This window comes from Schistocerca nitens, chromosome 2 (assembly GCF_023898315.1).
Source record: "Schistocerca nitens isolate TAMUIC-IGC-003100 chromosome 2, iqSchNite1.1, whole genome shotgun sequence".
NCBI lineage: Eukaryota > Metazoa > Arthropoda > Insecta > Orthoptera > Acrididae > Schistocerca > Schistocerca nitens.
This window is the reverse complement of record NC_064615.1, coordinates 278,824,338-278,843,851: the sequence shown is the minus strand read 5'-3', so window position 1 is coordinate 278,843,851 and position 19,514 is coordinate 278,824,338. Positions and strand designations below refer to the sequence as shown.

Genomic DNA, 19,514 nt, shown 5'->3' with positions numbered 1-19,514 from the left:
ACCCATCGTTCTACCATTCCTAGACCGGCAAGGGAACTTGCTGTTCCAACAGGACAATGCACGTCCGCATGTATCCCGTGCCACCCAACGTGCTCTAGAAGGTGTAAGTCAACTACCCTGGCCAGCAAGATCTCCGGATCTGTCCCCCATTGAGCATGTTTGGGACTGGATGAAGCGTCGTCTCACGCGGTCTGCACGTCCAGCACGAACGCTGGTCCAACTGAGGCGCCATGTGGAAATGGCATGGCAAGCCGTTCCACAGGACTACATCCAGCATCTCTACGATCGTCTCCATGGGAGAATAGCAGCCTGCATTGCTGCGAAAGGTGGATATACACTGTACTAGTGCCGACATTGTGCATGCTCTGTTGCCTGTGTCTATGTGCCTGTGGTTCTGTCAGTGTGATCATGTGATGTATCTGACCCCAGGAATGTGTCAATAAAGTTTCCCCTTCCTGGGACAATGAATTCACGATGTTCTTATTTCAATTTCCAGGAGTATATATATATATATATATATATATATATATATATATATATATATATATATATAATGTCGAGGTTAAATAACTTAAATAACCCCTGCCTGCAACAGGTAACGATCCTCTGCTGATTATCCTACAGGCCGCTACAATTTTGTAGTGTTGTGGATTGTATAAATTGACAACAACACGTGAAAAATGCCTCAAGGAACTTCCGACGTTTTCCACTAGGTTATATATATATATTTAAGGTGTTCTTGTCGATATATACAATCCACAACACTACAAAATTGTAGCGGCCTGCATGATAATCAGCCGGGGATCCTGACCTGTTGCAGGCAGGGGTTATTTAACCTCGACATAGCAAACGCAACATGTTGGTCATAAATAGGTAATTCCACAGTTGCAGAACTAACACTGTAAGTAGTCATACCTATAAAATATATAGCAGTATACGTACAAAATGATTTTATTTTCGACGACCACATGAAACTAACTGAAGCTGCAGCAGATGCCAGAATGATATTCAGTGAAAGAATCCTCGAAAAATATCGGCCACCCCCCCCCCCCCCCCCCAAAGGCAAGCACAATATTGTAACCCAGATGATCAATCGTTTCCGGTGGGAATGAGCACAACAGAGGAGTTCTAGTGTTGAAACTGCGATAGCGTAGAATGTATTGCTTCCTGCAATGTATCCCTGACGAAAAAGCCACGAAGGTAAACGTAGAAAGATTCGAGGATTCCAGCTTACGTGGAGGCTTGCCATCAATCGTTTTTTCCACGGACCATTCTCGACTGGAATTGGAAAGGTGGATAGCCGGCAGGGATGGCCGAACGGTTCTAGGCGCTACAGTCTGGAACCACGCGACCGCTACGGTCGCAGGTTCGAGTCCTGCCTCGGTCATGGATGTGTGTGATGTCCTTTGGTTAGTTAGGTTCAAGTAGTTCTAAGTTCTAGGGGACTGATGACCTCAGAAGTTAAGACGCATAGTGCTCAGAGCCATTTGAACCATTTTGGAAAGGTGGATAGTGACTAGTACACGAAGCACCCTCCGTCGGATACTATAAGGTGGCTTGGGGCGGGAGGTGCAGATGTAGGTGTATACTAAGTCAAAACAAGAGACTGAATGACTCTTAGTACGTAACACTGATGACGACACGTATGTTTTCTTGAGCTTTTTCTGTTGCATTATCCAGTTTTCAGATTGAACATTATAAAAATCGTTAGGAGATGATATTTTCGGTTATATTCTAGTGAATAGAAAATATATGTGACGTTAATGAGGATTTTTCTCTGCGTATTGTGATAGTGTGCGGCTGTGTTCGCATGATTTGTCGACGACTTTGCTTACTTGCTCATTCCAAAAATATTACAGGTAGTTCCGTGGGTGCCGCACTGACCTTTCCTCTCTGTGGAGTGATCATTCACTTTCTCAACTGGCAGGCAGTGTTTTATATCACTGGAGCAATCGGGATACTGTGGTTCATCGGTTGGTGGTATCTTGTGTACGATAACCCAGTCGACCATCCTAGGATAAGTGAGTCAGAGCTCCAGCACATACAAAATGCCATTGGCGACACTATTTCGGAAAAGAAGGTGAGTATTAATGCTGGATGAAAATTAATATCAGGAATGACTACTGTTCACTTTTGTTAGACTTGAGTCTAACGCACATATAGGTTTGATATGTCTGTATGAAAAATGTGTATATGTGATGTTATGAACTAACCTGTGTAAATTGGCATATAATACCTGTTACTACTCACTTCGTTCCATAAATCCCATGAGTGCTTTCAGTGACCTGTAATTAATCAAATTTATAAAAGTTCTGAATTAAAATCTCCCATACTACTATCTGATCGTTCAGGCTACCTTCCGGAAATGCCGCACGCACTGCAATACGGTTTCCATTTATACATTCATACTGATGCATGGGGAAGGTGTGTATACGTAACTAAGAACTGGTGTGCCAGAAAAATTATATGTTAATTAGAGACAAAGCCCAGTTCGTACGGGTAGCACTGCCTATTGCCACAAGATTGTTTTGACAAAGGGGTAATAAATTACATACACAAACATTCCGTGTGTATCAGTCTGTTTATCGGTGAAAACCGTATCAGAATCCCCATAGTAGTTACATAGATTATCGTTCTTATATAGGCAGACAAGCGTGGGGGGGGGGGGGGGGTACTTTAATTTATGATACGTGTAGATTCAAGCAATGACGGTAACCTACTTCTGCTAACATCTTCATCTCAGTGTAGAATTTGCAGTCTACGTCCTCAATTACTTGTTGAATGTATTCCAATCTCTGTCTTCCTCTACACTTTTTGCCCTTCACAGCTCTCTCTCTAGTACCAGGAAAATCATTCCCTGACGTCTTAACACATGTCCTACCAACCATTATTTTAATTTCACGGAATTTCACAGAGGGTTCTTTTTACTTTCCTATATATTGAGTCAGTCCTCCGACAGTCAGTTCTATTTCGATTTCTTCACATGTTTCATGTAATCATTTGGTCTTAGCTTCCCTGCACTTCCTGTTTGTTTCATTCCTCAGCGACTTGTGTGTCTGCATTCCTGAATTTCCCTAAACATTTTTTTTCTTCTGTCATTCAACAACTGAAATATTTCTTCTGTTACCTATGGTTTCTTCGCAATTTCTTTCTTTGTACCTATGTTTTCCTTTCCAGTTTCTGTGATTGCTCTTTTTAGAGATGTCCATTCCTCTTCAACTGTACTGCCTACTGAGCTATTCTTTGTTGATGTATGTATAGCCTTAGAGAACATAAAGCGTATCTCGTCATTACTTAGTACTTCCGTATCTCACTTCTTTGCGTGTTGATTCTTCCTGGCTAGTCTCTTAAGCTTCAACCGGCTCTTCATCAGTACTACATTGTGATCTGATTCTGCATCTGCTCCTGGATACGCCTTAAAATCCAGAATATGGTTTCGGTATCTGTGTCTGACCATGAAGTAATCAAACTGAAATCTTACCGCATCGCCCGGCATTTTCCAACTATACCTCCTTCTCTTATGATTCTTGGACAGAGTATGGGCTGTTACTAGCTGGAATTTATTACAGCACGCAATTAGTCTTTCTCCTCTCTCATTCCCTCTTCAAGCCGATATTCTCCTATAACGTTTTCCTCTACTCCTCCTACAACTGCGTTCCAGTCCCCCACGACTATTAGATTTTCATCTCCCTTTACGGGCCGTATTACCCGATCAATATCCTCATATACTTTCTCTATCTCTTCATCGTCAGCTTGCGGAATCGGCAAGTACACCTGAATCATCGTTCTCAGTTTGGTATCGATTCTGATAAGAGCAACCCTATTGCTGAACTGTTCACTGCAACACACTCTGCGCCCTACCTTCCTATTCGTAACGAATTCTACTCGCGTTATGCCATTTTTACCATTTTCCGTTGCTGTTGATATTAGTCTATACTCATCTCACCAGAAAACCTTATCTTCTTTCCATTTCACTTCACTGACCCCTACTATATCTAGATTGAGCCCTTGCATTTCCCTTTTCATATTTTCTAGCTTCCCTACTACATTCAAGCTTTCACATTCCACGCACCGACTCGTAAAACGTTATCCTTTCGTTGGTAATTTAATCTTTTTCTCAAGGTCGCCTCCCCCTTGGCAGTTCCCTCCCGGAGATGCGAATGGGCGACTACTCCGGAATCTTTTCTTTTACAGGCCACGTGTCCCGTGAATACATGTTATGTGTCTTTAATGCAGCAGTTTCCGTTGCATTCTACATCCTCATACCACTGCTCATTGCTGATCCGTCTGCCTTCAGGGGCAGTTTCCCAACCGAGCACAAGAGAGTGCGCGAAACCTATGTGCACTCCTCCGCCCTCTTTGACAAGGCAGAATGAAGGTGGCTTTTCATGCCGAAGTCTTCGGCTGCCAACGTTAATTAGTAATCAGAATTCAAGAGGTGGAGCGTTTTGAACGTGGCACCGAGAACTTTGTGATTACTGATCAAAGACGCTACCCCTAGACCTGTAAAATATTCTGACCACCCATTCACACCAAAGATAGTCTGCTCACATAGATAATTACGGATACTAATTTACTTTAAACTGTGTACAAGAAAATGGGGAACTGTTAATTAAGAAGCACTGGTACAATATGTGTATGTACATCAAATAAACAACTCATGTACATTATTATTATAAATTTATTTATTCAACTTACTGCTTCAGTGGCGGTGGTTGTTCCACATGAACATGGTTACATATAGGTACAAAGATTTTCTGCAAATTAATGTTTTTATGATTGTAAAGAAATTGGAATGGAACAGGGGATTATTAGAGATTGTGACCGTATGATTAATTTAAATAATTTTAGTTGCACCTCGTATCCTTTTCTTGAAATTATAGTGCATTTTACGTAAGTAATCATAATGTCCATCCACACAGCGACTGCGAAAAGTTCTGAAAATTTGCCCAATAATATTTTTTGTTTCTTTTTTTTTCTTACAAATTTCAATGATGCCATCTAGGTTGACTCACGTTTGTGTTGGAATTACAACAAAAATAATTTTATGAATATGTTTTCGGTCTACTGAAAAATTAGTGCATGAAAAGAGCCGTTTCTAATTAAGGCCATAGAAACTTGCTTTTTTCCGAATATACTCCTGTCCGAAAAGTGATTCTCGTAACTGGAGTCGAAGGTTTTTGTTGCAGTTCTTGCGTGATATTTCCATAAGACTTTCATTTTCTAAAACAATTATTTACTTCTAACCAATAAGTCAAATTCAGTTCTTACGACTTTAGCTTGAATGAAATATTTTCATACAAATTTCATCCCCTATTTTGCCCACTTTGGAACTGAATCTTCAGAAACACTGAAACTAATATTTTTTATTTCCGACTGAGAAGCCAAATACATATATTCATATATTTAGCTTCATAAATGCTTTCATCATGAAATACTTCCATAAAAACTTCCATCCTTTATTTCACCCCCTTAGGGTTTGATTTTTCAAAATCACTGAAGCATGTCTTTTTTTTTAATTTCTTAGGTAGAAACCATATATAAGTTTTCACATATTCACCTTTAAAATGCTTTCATAGGGAACAATATTCATATAACTTTTCATACCTATTTCACCCCCTTAGTTGGTGAATCACTGTAAGTATGCCATACAAAAACTCAAGAGACATTACACTAAGATATTACACAAACTCTCCGTTTGATAACAGCCTCTGTTTTTCGAGAAAGTGCGTCCGAGTTTTTTCAGGTGTAGCGTCTTCCTCTGAAGCTCCATATTGAGGATTAGATCCTACATATCTGTCAAATTGCTATATTTCACATACTATTCCAAACGTCCCAAACATTTCCTATGTACAGAATATCAGGTGATTTAAGAGGCCAGTCGTGGCGCGAAAATGTGCTTGTGTGTTCATCGAATCATGAACATGCGCATACAGCACTGTAAAGATAGCTGTCATCACCGTGGAAGACAGGAGAGTTCACAGCAAACGCATCATGAAGGTATAGTAGAAGGGATAGTACTTGGCCACTGAGATTCTAGAAATAAACATCCCAGTTTGTGTTCACAGTAGCCTGAATATGTGGGTGCAATTCACCGTAAAATAAAAAAAGAAACCAAAATATCACCTGTGGCCTAAACTACATGCTCTACAACCTTAAGTTTAAGTTTACAATTGGCTCAGTCGTACTCTCAGCGCCTGGTAACATTCGAAAAATAGGAAAATTATCACTAGTGGGACAATAGTACATGTGTGTATAATCGGCTGATGTCCACTTTCTGTGCTGTTTGGCCCCCTGAAGAGGTGCAGCTTTCACAGCCGTTGTGAGAAACGTCTACTGCATGCACTTCCCTTCGCACTCTCAGACCGCATACTGGTTCAGGTGAAATATGAAATAACTACCGGCAGTAACTCTTACAGGGTTTGAACTAATTGTCACTGACAAAGCATGACATCTCACTTTCGTCCCTATAGGTTGGAATCGTCGTATGACCGGTGTTCTCATGCCAGGTTACATGGCTTCAAGTTGTACACCATTACTCTTAGAAACGTTTGTCTGCATTGATGTACTAACACATAAGGCAACTGCATTCACCATATGGTCGTGGGAAATGCGTAACATAATACTCCTACGTGTCGTTTTGTCATATATCCACATCTAGTCATTTTACCATGTTGATTCCATACAATCGATGGCATATGCTCCTAGAAGTGACAAGACGAAGCGGGGTACCACAGTGGTCAGGCCACTGGATTTGCATTCGGGAGCACGACGGATTAAATCCAGGTCCAGCCGTCCTGATTTAGATTGTCCGTGATTTCCCTAAACCGCTCAGGAAAATGTCTGGATAGTTACTTTGGAAGGGCACGGCCGTTTTCCTTCCCCATCCTTTCATAATCCGAGCTTGTGCTCAGTCTCTAAAGACTTCATTGTCGACGGGACGTTAAACACTAATCTCCTCCTCCTCGTAGATATGACCTGCAGTAATTGTTCAGCACCATTTATCCTTTCTCCACGAAAGCTCGCATTTTTCAGAATGAAGATCTTCTGCTTCGTTAGCGTTCCACAAAAAACAGGCGATAACTGATTTGATACACATATTTAGATCCTGTAATACTGCTCATCTACTTTAGATTACAAACAATGTTGTTCGCCTGTAAACACATCCCATTGCATACATTATCTCAACAGCTTCTTTTGCTCTTCATTTCCATTCATTAACTTGTTAACACTGTACAGAAAGCTAATATGTGAGTGAAACTGTTAGTTCAGTAAGGAGGCAAGAAATATCTTTCATTCTGAAAATAAGAGAGGATACGATAAAGATTTTCAATTATTCTTCATCGTCAAATGATGAATCACCAGCTATGGCTTCCCATGAGTCTTCCTATCAAAAAGCGTAGTCGGCAAAAAAAAAAAAAAATTAGAATTAAAATTGCAGATAAGTTTCTCTCGTTTGACTTAGTAAAAGAAGATGTTACTTGAAAAATGCATGGTTTTGAGGTCATGAGCAAAATTCAGACACATGAATTTTTGGTTGGATATGTTAACTTTTTTATGTATTTCTGAGGCGGAAAAGTTTAAATTCAGAATCAACATTTAAAGTAACAGATTTGTAAATTATAGTAACTTCTCTCAGACTTCACACATCACTACAGTGCTGTCATTGGGTGATATGTAACATACAGTAATAGTTTTCAGCTCAGAATGACTCCATTTTATTGCAAGTAAAGACTAATGTATATTTCGATCATTATTCCTCGCACTTGAATATATAATTGATACACATTTCTTTTTCAGCTTCCTATCCCATGGTTTAAAATCCTTACGAGCTGGCCACTGATTGTGAATCTATTGCTTGCATGGGGCTGTATTTGGGGAATGTTCACTATTTTAACCCAAGCACCTACATATTTCCGCAACGTGCATGGATGGAGTGTGCAGAAGGTAATAATATAAACATTATTCCTTCTCTATTTAATGGTCTCACATTATGAAGAAGTACATACACAGTTCAGAGCTTCTGTAAATAAATGTAGATTGGTTTCTGTGTTGCAAAACACATTGTATATAATGTTGAATTAACAGATCTAAACAAATGAACCATACTCATGTGTACAGCAAAAATATCAGAGACTGCATTCCAAAAAATCTAATTTTGAATCTCGTTAAGCATTTACAAAGAATTTCTGTCAGGTCTTAGCAAATTTCTCGCAGTGCATTGGGATCTTAAAGATTAACTGAAAAACAGTCACTGAATTTGGATCTCATGTGAAAACTGTGTTGATGAAAACGTAATGAAACTTAAAGCAAACGTCTGTGGAACATTAATTTCCTGATACGCCGTAATGGACGTTACTGAACCATTCACAAATAATTTGAGGTCCACAGTTCATCTGCTCACTAAAATTTCTAGTGATTCCATGTACTCCAAATACTTTAATTCCCATAGGATTCTAAAACTCTTTATGACCAATTGCGGTTATTTCTGTATTTCCTCAGTTCAGTAACAACAATGGCAATAATTGGTCTGATTTCTTCTCAAGTGTATTTAGATGTGACTAATGAGAAAGTAACTTAACCAGGATTTATCAAACAGTGAAGAAAAATATTTTATAATTACTTGTATCCGTTCTGTGTAGACTAGATACAGTAAAGTAATAACGGCTTACAAATTGTGACAAAAAAGAGGAATTAATTTTGTCTCTTTACATAGCAACCAAGTATTGCTGTGGTATGTAAGTTAATGCAAATTTCATAAAGTGAATGAGCAGTACACATTTCTGTCAAGTTTAACAGTTAAAGACCAGATGTAAAACTGGTCCCTTTCGCTGGTTCCCTTTGCTTCATTTTATTGCTCGCGTAACAACTAATATATGAGATAAAATATGTTGCTACGAGAAGAGCCCCGAAATACCTTTTAGGGATGCTGTGCTGTGACTTTCTTTGGATCATTAATTTTCAACAAAACAAAATATACTATGTTCTTATTATTCGGGATCTGGCTGTCTATTAAAAGAACATTTTTTCGCTACTGTAACTCGCCATAAAGTTCAACATGTCTTCCTTACTTTGAAGTTATTGAAAAGGTTAATGAAAATTACTTCGTTATCAATACTGATGTTACAGTACGCAATGATCGTTCAAAATCAAAATTTTGCAGTGGATTTTTGTTAAAAGTAAAACACCAATAAGTACCACGACTAACACGAGAACATGAGACTATTATCATAGAAAAAGATGTTTTTACTATAATGTTTGCCAAACCAGAACTACGCACAGCATGATTTCTTTTATGTTATGAAGGTAAATCATCTTTTTGCACTGTTAATAATATAACATCTGCAGCCCGTGTCAACCTGTAAAACACATCATAAAACCTGCTTCTCTGCTCCGCAATTCCGAAAGCTGAAAGAAATAATTTTAGTTCACTATTACCTGTCCGCTTCTTTGCGGTATGATTGGTTTCATTTAATGCAATTTGAATGCGCCGCGGCTACGGCTCGTTCGTTCGTAGCGCAGCTCTGCACCACGAATAGCATTTAAATAGCTGAAAACGTCTTAAAAGGATGGGATAAAATACCAGGTAAGCTTATTACAAATCATAATGCAAGTTTTCACTAAGTAGCTCTATTCAAAGCATTTAAACAGATTAAATTATTACACACCTTTACAATGGGTACGTAATGGCGTACGTCTCTCAATCTTGACAAAAGAGTGCTACGAAAGCGTACAATATAACGTCACAGGCTCTACCTACTCACGTAACTCCAAGAAGACGACAGAGAAATTAATGTTCGGTCACTATTATTTATACTTGTCACATATTCTCATCTTTGTTTCATATTTAATAAGTATCGTCTGTCGCGGTTTCAGTACTCGCCGACACAGATATTATCTCTAAAAAAAATCCGTACATAATTCTATACAAGAACAAATCATGACACATAATGCTTTCTCTTTGTTATATAATCGTTGTCCACGCAATTACAATCATCCAGTTCAATTATTCTTTTCTCCTTTTTTTACCACTAATAATATGTGTTTTCAGGATGAGATTTTCACTCTGCAGCGGAGTGTGCGCTGATATGAAACTTTGCCTTTCGCGGGCAAGTGCTCTACCAGGAGAGCTTCTGTTAATTTTGGAAGGTAGGAGACGAGGTACTGGCAGAAGTAAAGCTGTGAGGACGGGGCGTGAGTCGTGCTTGGGTAGCTCAGTGGTAGAGCACTTGCCCGCGAAAGGTAAAGGTCCCGAGTTCGAGTCTCGGTCCGGCACACAGTTTTAATCTGCCAGGAAGTTTCAATATGTGTTTTGCTAAAAGACGTTACATCCCCTCACTTTCACAGAAACTTCTCTTTTAACAGACCAGTCTGAGTTCTCTGCACAGACTGATTTAAAACTTAAACTTCCCACTCTAGCTCAATATTCTCCCATACCCCACCAAGGCTCCCTTAAACAGCTGTTGTTATAATATCACTGGGTAAAGGGCAGAGCAGGGATGGTGACTTTGCTTGGCTGACAGGCTGTTATTGAACTGAAGTGTATTATTTCGTCCATCTGCGACGCTTTTCGAAATACATTTTCGTTAATTTGAATCTGTGTACTGGCCATGAATATTGAAAAATTGTTTTACACCACATGCTTCTACGTTTAATCAAATGCACCAGTTGTAAGATACCACGAAACTTCATTGTCTGAGTTCAGTTCTTTTTCTAGTATATTATACTAACGTAACTAAGAGTTCTGTAGACCAAATACATTTTTAAAAGTAAGTTCTTGTACATTCATATTGATGAAGCTTAGCAGAAATGTTCAACATCTTTTGGACTATGGATTATACAGGCTAAAGAGGATATGAATGCAAAATACCCCAACACCTTATTATCATGTAAACTAATAATATACAGTTTGAGTGTTGGTGATTAAGAAGTAATTAGCAAAATGCTAGCCAAGAGGCCAGGGGTTACTCTGCAACATTACGGACACTACTGTGTTCATAAAAATGTTTCTAAGACGCCTTCAAAAAACAAGCTCAAGAAGCTGAAAATTACACTGAATGGTCGTAATTTCTAATTTAGAAACTTAAATTCAAATTTTGGAAATTAGGTCATTGTACTCGTTCACATATTTTAACGGTTTCCTCAATATTATGTGTTTGGTTACCTGCCATTTCATTCCTTTAATCGTTGAAGGTATCCCTAAAATTTAATTTGTTCAACATTTGTCATACTGCCTCCTGAAAACTCGATGTTTTATTTGCAGCCATCACAGAAGACGTTAATAGCTCTTTTATTTTCCCCAGATGTGTCTGAGTCTTTGGTTGGACCAGTAAAAGTTTCCTTAAGATTTAAGAAAGAAATTTGACAGATTTTCTTATACTATGTACCTGCATATTTTATATTTCCTTAGGTTGGATTTTTCTCTGGTCTTCCCCATGTTTGTAGAACGAGTTTCGCCATCATAGTTGGTTATGTTTGTGACCACTTGTTGTCGAGTGGAAAGCTATCAGTTACAGCAGTTCGAAAGTTGGCGGGTTTTATAAGTAAGTAAATTTACCCTTTTATGTTATTTACAGGACAAATAATGTATTGATTTTATTAAATGTCGTTTTTTAGGCTATTTTTGTTGATAATATAAAAAACTGATGGCACAAATGGCATTCAGAAAATCTTAAATAATTTTGTTTTATGCTATTTAATTGCCCTGTTTGTACCATAATCAAGGAGAATCTCTAGATACGTGGAATCGTTTTATTCAGTTTACATGAGGTCACACAATATCATAATACAAACTTTTGAAGTTATCAGAGTAATAAGAATGTGAATGATGGAACTCTGTAATGATACGTTTATAATTATTACTATTTTTATTAGTATTATTGTTATAAAATGTAAATAAATAATCAACAAATATTAATGAAGAGAAGGCTTATTAGGAAGAAACATTACAGAATTCTAGAATTATTTTGAAAACAATGACAAAATCAAATTTGTTTGTGCAAACAAAATCTTATGAACATATTCTTCTCATTTCTTAGAATGAAAAGAATAATGTAACATTTTTCACTATATGCCTCAGAATGAATGAATACTTTAAGCTACAAAATACATTAACTGCAATTTGTTTATTTTAACTCTCTAAAATTTTGTAACAGCTGTGGTTGATTAATACAAGAGCTGGCCACATTTATTGTTAAACAATGTGCATTTTATACCATTGTTTATTATATTTTATGTTAAGAAGTGAGGTTTTTTTCATTGTACTTAGCGTACTCATGTTTTTGTTGGCAGCAAATATTCTACAAGGCATATTCATGCTAGGGTTGGCCTTCTCCGGCTGTAACTCAGTTATGGCCACTATTTGCCTGACAGCAGCTCTTACTGTGAGTGGAGCTGAAACATCAGGTTCTTTCGCTACATACATTGATCTCAGTCCCAATTTTGCTGGTAAGTTTAGCATTTGGAAATGGCAGTATAGTTTGGTGCTACAACAAGTATTATTTATTTATACATCAGTTTCCATAGGTCCTATCATAAATTAGAATCTTTACAGTCTTAATATGTGAAAACAGAGGAAAGAATCTATCGACACTAATTGTAGAATGTATTATGTATATTTGAGCTGGTATGTTCTCATTTCTGCCTGCTCTAACTGGAAAGGACCAAACACCAGTAGGAAGGCAGATACTTTGTAAATATATGTTCTTCCACAATTATAATAACTGTTGAGCTAGTGCTTCTTTTCCACATACTTCCTACTCAGTTTTTTGAACAGTAGCAGTTACTTTTCATAGTGAATTTCGATCTTCCGGCATTCCCTAGTAGTTGACCAGGTGTTGAAATTTCTGTACAAATATTTAAGCTTTCCAATTCATGATAGTATTGTTAAATTACACCTTTCTTGCAGATGCATGCATGTTGTATGTGGACAGGGGCCATGACTTTATGACATTGTGCCAGTGAAAATAATTGTCTTCTCTATTTTATCAAAACATTTCTTCATTATAGAACTAGTAACTACAAGAAGTACACAACACTATGTAAGTGATTCAGTAGATGTATGTTTTTTTTGTTCACACTGTAAATTGATTGTCAATATGGCATTATAAGACTCAACTCACCTGCGACTGCACAAACAGATTTTCTGTGGGCAATAAGCGACCTAATATTCCAGGATAAATACAGACTTGTCATATACAATTGTTTTACAACCAAAACTGAAACTCTAAATTACTCCTGAAGGCCTTTACCAATATTGGCAACCGTGATATAAAACAAGAAATAATAGATAAATAAAATAAAGGGTAAAAATACAAAATTGATCATTTGTGGTGGTAATGTTCCCGATAATGAGTTGTCTACACTTTTCCTCAGAGATCTTATTTATAATAACCAAACAAGTAAATACAAATGGTAGCCTCATATGTAATAAATTGATAAATTAAATGAATACTAATTTAAAGTAGCAAAGCAAAATATGTTTACATAGAAAAAGCAAAGCATTTACAGAATGTGGCAATTGCAGACTAAATGCATAAGGCTGTGCATTAATTCACAAGTAAGTAGTAAGTCCTCGTTAAATCAAATTTTTTTGAATGTACAGAATCAGTCGCTGAAAGCGACTTAAAATGCAGTACTTACGATACACTGACCAATTTTTCGTATTGATTCAGTCCTAAAGTTATTAAGTAATATCGTGTCTGGCTTTGTATGTGCACAGTAAACGAAACTGATAATTACTTTATGCAGAATATAACATCACGTTTTTGTCTGTAAATGACTTATTGTCGAAGTTAGCTAATCACATGATTTAAATAAATGACGTTTACATCACGGCCAACAACGGACCATATTTTTGCGTACGAAGTATTTTGAGGACTTTGGTCCTAACAGAAACCAAATTTTAATGTAAGTAAATAAATATTATTTCTGTCTACTTATTTTAAACTAGTCTGCTGGCTCATCTTTATAGCACAGCAGATTGTACTGGCTGCTTGCCATGACTGTTTGGTCACCTATACCCATGGCCAGGTGACGGCATTTCACATGCTACAAACTGCCCTGCCAAATATTGCCTGAATGTTTACAGTCATCCACATGGAGTTCAAGGACAGACACCAGACGTTATCCTTACTGGATAGTTATGTTTAATGCATGATTAGTGCCTGTGTGGGACAGTCACTGAATTTTATCTATCTGACATCAGTGAATGGAAGTACGAAATTATGTACACCACAAGTGTAGTAAAATTCAAACTTTTGGTAAGAATATGTGATTTCCTGTTCATGTTCTCATCAGTATGCACCACCAGTAGTTTTCAACAATTATTTTTATATAAATCTCAAGGACTCATGAATAATACCATTAAATATTTCATTTATTCCCCTTTTGTCATTGCAGCTTCAGTGGGTTTCATTATCATCATTGCATTTTATTATCATCATTGCATCTTCAGGAAAAAGCACTGATTCTGCTTTGTCTGTGTAAGATGGAAGATCATTTATGTGCAAGAACAACAGGCGTTATCCCAGAATAGAACCCTATGAAACGCCAGTAGTTATTTGTCCTCAGTCATAAGTGTGAGAATTGAAGGAGCTAAAATGAATCTTTATCTTATATATGGAATGAAGTTATTCATCTTGGTGCACTGCTATAGAGGAAGGGTAGTAGCAAAACGACCAAAACCAGAACCACAAGAGAAGGTTTCTTAGATACATTTTAATATTATATTCACTATCCAATCGAAAGTATCCAGACACCTGTGTGTAATGCGTAATTGACCACAAGATGTCGCGAGAGGAGGACCCACCAGCATAAAAGGAGGCTGGGAGTATAGTGTTGTGGGTAGAGAAGCGGCAACAGCAGAATTTTTCGATTGGGAGAACTCAGTGACTTCGAACATAGTTTAGTTATTGGATATCACATGAGTAACAGACACTTAAGAGATATTTAAACTTTCTAAATCTCTCGAAGTCGACTGTTGGTGATGTGACTGGGAATCACGCTAGTTCCAAAGTGCTACCAGCCATCCAGTTATCACTATGAACGTGAGCACTTTCGTAGGGAGTTAAGAAAATGGGGGGGGGGGGGGGGTACAACGCCGAGCAGCGCCTCGGAAGCCACACATTTCTGTAATCAGTGCTAAGTGACACTTGAGGTGATGTAAAGAGCGGCGCCACTGGGCAGTGGGTGCCTGCAAACGAGTAATTTGGGGTGATGAGACATACTATACACTGTGGTAATCCGATGGAAAAGGCTAAGCCCTGGAAAACCATGGAGGACGTGATGTTACACTATGGGGCTGGATTTTTTTTATGTGTGGTCTCCCTATTGCGCTTAGGAAAATGTTAAATACAAAGGAACTCAACACATTTTACAGCGTTAGGCACTGCATACACTAGAGGAGCAGTCTGTAGACGATGACTGAATCAGCATGACAGTGCACCTTCTCAAAGCTTCATCCGCGAGGCGATGGTTTGTGGATAATAAATTACCGAAACGGACTGGTCTGCCCACAGTCCCTACCTAAACCCAACGGAACATATTCAGAATGACTTAGAACGTCGAATTCGTTTCAGATCCTGGTGTGCAACATCACTACCTTCTCTGGTTTTGGCTCTTGAGAAAGAATGGCTGTCATTCCTCCACAGATATGCACACACCTCATTGAAAGTGGCTCCACAGATTTCAGGCTGCCATAAAGACGAGGGGTGTAGATGTGTGGTAGTAATGTCCACTAACAGGTGACCAGATTAAGCTAAAAAGCGGTTCAGTTAGCTGCTGCACACAATTTTGTTACTATTCACCAACAACTTATTGGCTTCCCATGAATTATTCAGAGAAATATTTCATTACATAATATTGAGGATAATTATGAAAAATAAGCTAGCATTTTTCCTCCAGCTAAATGTTTTTTTTGTGTTATTCAGAGTAAAATCTGCAGGTGCTCTTTCACTACCTGCTTAACAGAGAACACCCACATTTACACTGTAGCCAAAGTATCAGAAAGTATTTACTTCCTCATGTTTTCTTAACCTAAAGTTTTCAGTAAATTATCTAAATAACTTTGAGGAGATAATAATCTGATGTTAAAGTATCGCTGATTATAGGGATGAATGACACAGGGCAAAAAAGTTTAGATTTGTGGAAGTACTCTGTGATTATGATATATAAGTGCAAGAAAAGCTGGATTTCAACAGATATAAGGCAGTTCATAGTGTTTTGTACAGATACCTTATAGGCTATATTTCAAAATATAACCTAGATGACTTCTGATTATTTCTATTTCTAAGATTAATGTTCCGATGCATCTGTAAGCAGAATTAGCGTTTCGTACTTGACTGAAATATGAGCTTCATCGCATATCATTGTCAAATGGTGGTTTTTTTATGAATAGGCGTGAAGAAAAAGATCACACTCAAAATTAAAATTGGTTTAGTGTGGGACTGAAGTTGAGAACATCGATGTACAAGTGCAAAACTGGATTTTTGTTTCCAAATTGTAGATTTCTGACCATTGTAAATAAACATGCGTTTTGTGGGGCCGTTATTAGTATACTTACCTTGTTAAAATGTGGGTACTAGAGATGTAAAGTTATAAAAATACATTGAATGTGATACTTATTTTCCATTTTTGATTTTCAAGGGAAATGATAACAGAACCTATTAAAAAGAGTGTAGAGAGAATATCCAGATATAATCTTCGGCTGAATAATGGAATTTACGCTATTGAAATTATGAGTAAGTTCTTTTCAACCTTGTCTTTCGCCTTATTTGTGCTACTCCAGCATAGTTTGCAGAAGAGCTTTTGTAGAGCCTGAGGAATAGGATAGGGATAACAGTAGACCGTATCTGTGAAGCAAACTATGAATTGTGTCTGAATAGCTCAACATTATTATTATTTGTGTTAGAGCATTACAACAATAGACAATTTCAAACTGATCATAAATTAACAAAATGATTTTACACAGGAATACATTTTATTAGTGCTGAAAGTGCAATAATATATTACAGTTAATGTATTCATTCATCTCATGGAATGGGTAGACAACTGACTATCCATAGATTATCAGTTTAATCTGATGTTCTGGAAGATCCCATACAACAATTTGCAGTTTATAAAATAGTTTGTGCCCAGTAAATTCATAGTTCTAAAAGGATCTCCTGAGTCTATAAATTCATTCATTTCTTGAGCTGTAACTAAAGATGTATTCTCAGTGCTTTAATCCTGGAAACCTCTTCTTTGCATTAATTAAAACTTTGTACAATTTGAGTTTATTGTATTTGTGCCCTTATATGTTGTGAACAGAAGTTTGCAATATGTTTTATAGGAAGACCGAAGAATTAACCTGTTCTCCTCTTCTGTAGCGACAGGATATCATCATCATAACTAGTTTTGCCCCACAAGATACTAGAGTACCATACTGTAGAAGGCTATGAAGAAAATTAAAAATAGTCATATCTTGAACGCTTTTCACGTATATGTCATTAGATGTATTAATAATAATACAGTAACATACCAGTAATAAAGGTCGTTCCCACATTAACTTGTCCACCAAATGATCAGCAGTTTTTAAACTAAGGACCATTTGTAGTTTTATTTTAAAAAGCAAAAATCCATTCGCTTTATGCTTACAAGATGCATTGACAGTTCTATCATCGAGACAGTTTTCCAGACTATTAAGTTTGTTACTACTGTGAAGGAAGATTATCAGCTGCATATAATACTGTACTGGATCCTATCAATAGTTCTCTAGATACAGTTTTAAAACATGTAGGCTGTAGTCTCTAATACAATAAAAGTCCACCTTGTGTAGATGTATCATTTCATTTACACAATCAAAAACTTTGCTTTTATCATAATTTGACCTGAGCAAAGGCAGGAAACTTTAAATACGTATGTTGTTACATAGTCTATAGCATCCAAAATATTCATTGTTCTGAAAACCATATTGTGCTTCATTAATTACTCCCAGATTTTCGAAATGAATACGACTGAATGTAAATGCTGCCATCCAACATTTCAGAAGAAGCTGGAACTTAGGAAAATGATCTCAATCTTGATGGAGAGTCTTTATCTGCTTTCATATAAAACAGAAATCCTCTAGACAGTTTACTGAAAGTCATTGTTAAGTTTCCTCCTGAGCTATTGCTTACTCATTGTAACACACCCGAGCGTACAAATGGGTGGAGTACCTTTAAACTGGTTGTCGTTTCGACAGTGCGTACCTGATAATCCCGCGGCAGTCGTATTGTTCTGCTCCACACTGCTGCTGGCTTACCTGAAATTATTTATCGAATTATGCAAGCGGGTTTATGGGAGTCACTCAACGTTAAAAGACAACACTGTTAGACGTCTGGTACGAACAACTATATTCTGAGACGATTACATTCTAATTCAGAAGTGTTATCCCAATTAATGGATGATTAACAGTCCACAATATCATTCAGACAAGCGTACGTGTAACCGACACGACGCGGGTGATTGTTGATGATTCGGAACGCGATGATCGCACGAAGGTTCTTACGCTCGTCACGCATACACAGATATTTGGTACCAGTCCTCCTTGACACTAGTAATGACATTTTCACACTGTTCGTAAAGTTTGTGTTTCAGTTCTCAGTTCTCACTTGTACGAGCGTGCGCGTAACCGTCGCGGCGCGGCTGATTGTTGATAATGTGGAAACGCGATGACCGAACGCACGTTCTCACGCTCCCTACGAATCACTGGCACTTGATTGCACTCTTTTATGGTAACTAATTTCTACTGATTCACATCAGTTCATTCTGGGAGACCGAACACGGCGCGGATGACTGATACTGTACGGTCCGACACGCAACGAGAGGATGCACAAAGACGTTATCAGCAAAACTGCTCATTTTTAAATTACTTCCTGACGCACTTTCCTCTGGATTATTTACTTATTTTATCACTTTACCGTAATAGCACTTGTAGCAACACTTCAGTTTCCATGCTAACAATGCCTCTCACATGCAGAGCTACACACTACACAACACAACAGTTCCGTGTCCCGCGCTCGACTCGACAGACGCGGCTGCCCGCAAAGATACTCCACAACTAAGCCAGCGATATGACAATATGCTTACATCGTATTCAGTTTATTTCAATTCTCAGTATGGGACAATTTTAGGAACAGCAAGTTTATGCTTGGTGTATTGACACACAAAAAATATTTTAACGAAGAACTCTGTCAAAACATGTAGTTACGGGCATCAAAATTTCGCAATATTATTTAATTATTTAAGGGTAGACACAGCAGTTAAAAAAAAAGCACATGACGTGGAAGCGTAAAATTTAAAAACAGGAATTTTAATAAGAACAGTATTAGGCATCCTCGACCCTATTGTTAGCTTGTGTAAGTCATTGCGTGTACTTGCTTTCATTTTTAAAAAGCAACTTCCAGATCTTTTCATGGGGGGGAACAGACACATCAAAGGAACATTAGTTTTCCGTATTATGTTGATCGATCGATAAATGTGTCAGTATCTAGGTG

At 37.6% G+C, this 19,514-nt stretch overlaps 1 protein-coding gene across 2 annotated transcripts in view; it reads left to right on the top strand.

Annotated features, from left to right (window-relative positions):
• Nucleotides 1-19,514, top strand: part of LOC126234366 (sialin-like) — a 72,312-nt gene that overhangs the window by 36,212 nt on the left and 16,586 nt on the right. Inside the window, exons 5-8 of one of the 2 annotated variants that reach the window (XM_049943053.1) lie at nucleotides 1,860-2,080; nucleotides 7,801-7,947; nucleotides 11,411-11,543; nucleotides 12,292-12,447. In XM_049943053.1, coding sequence (XP_049799010.1) covers nucleotides 1,860-2,080; nucleotides 7,801-7,947; nucleotides 11,411-11,543; nucleotides 12,292-12,447 — 657 coding nt within the window. The remainder of the gene's footprint in view (nucleotides 1-1,859; nucleotides 2,081-7,800; nucleotides 7,948-11,410; nucleotides 11,544-12,291; nucleotides 12,448-19,514) is intronic. The other variant, XM_049943054.1, reaches the window with a different exon arrangement.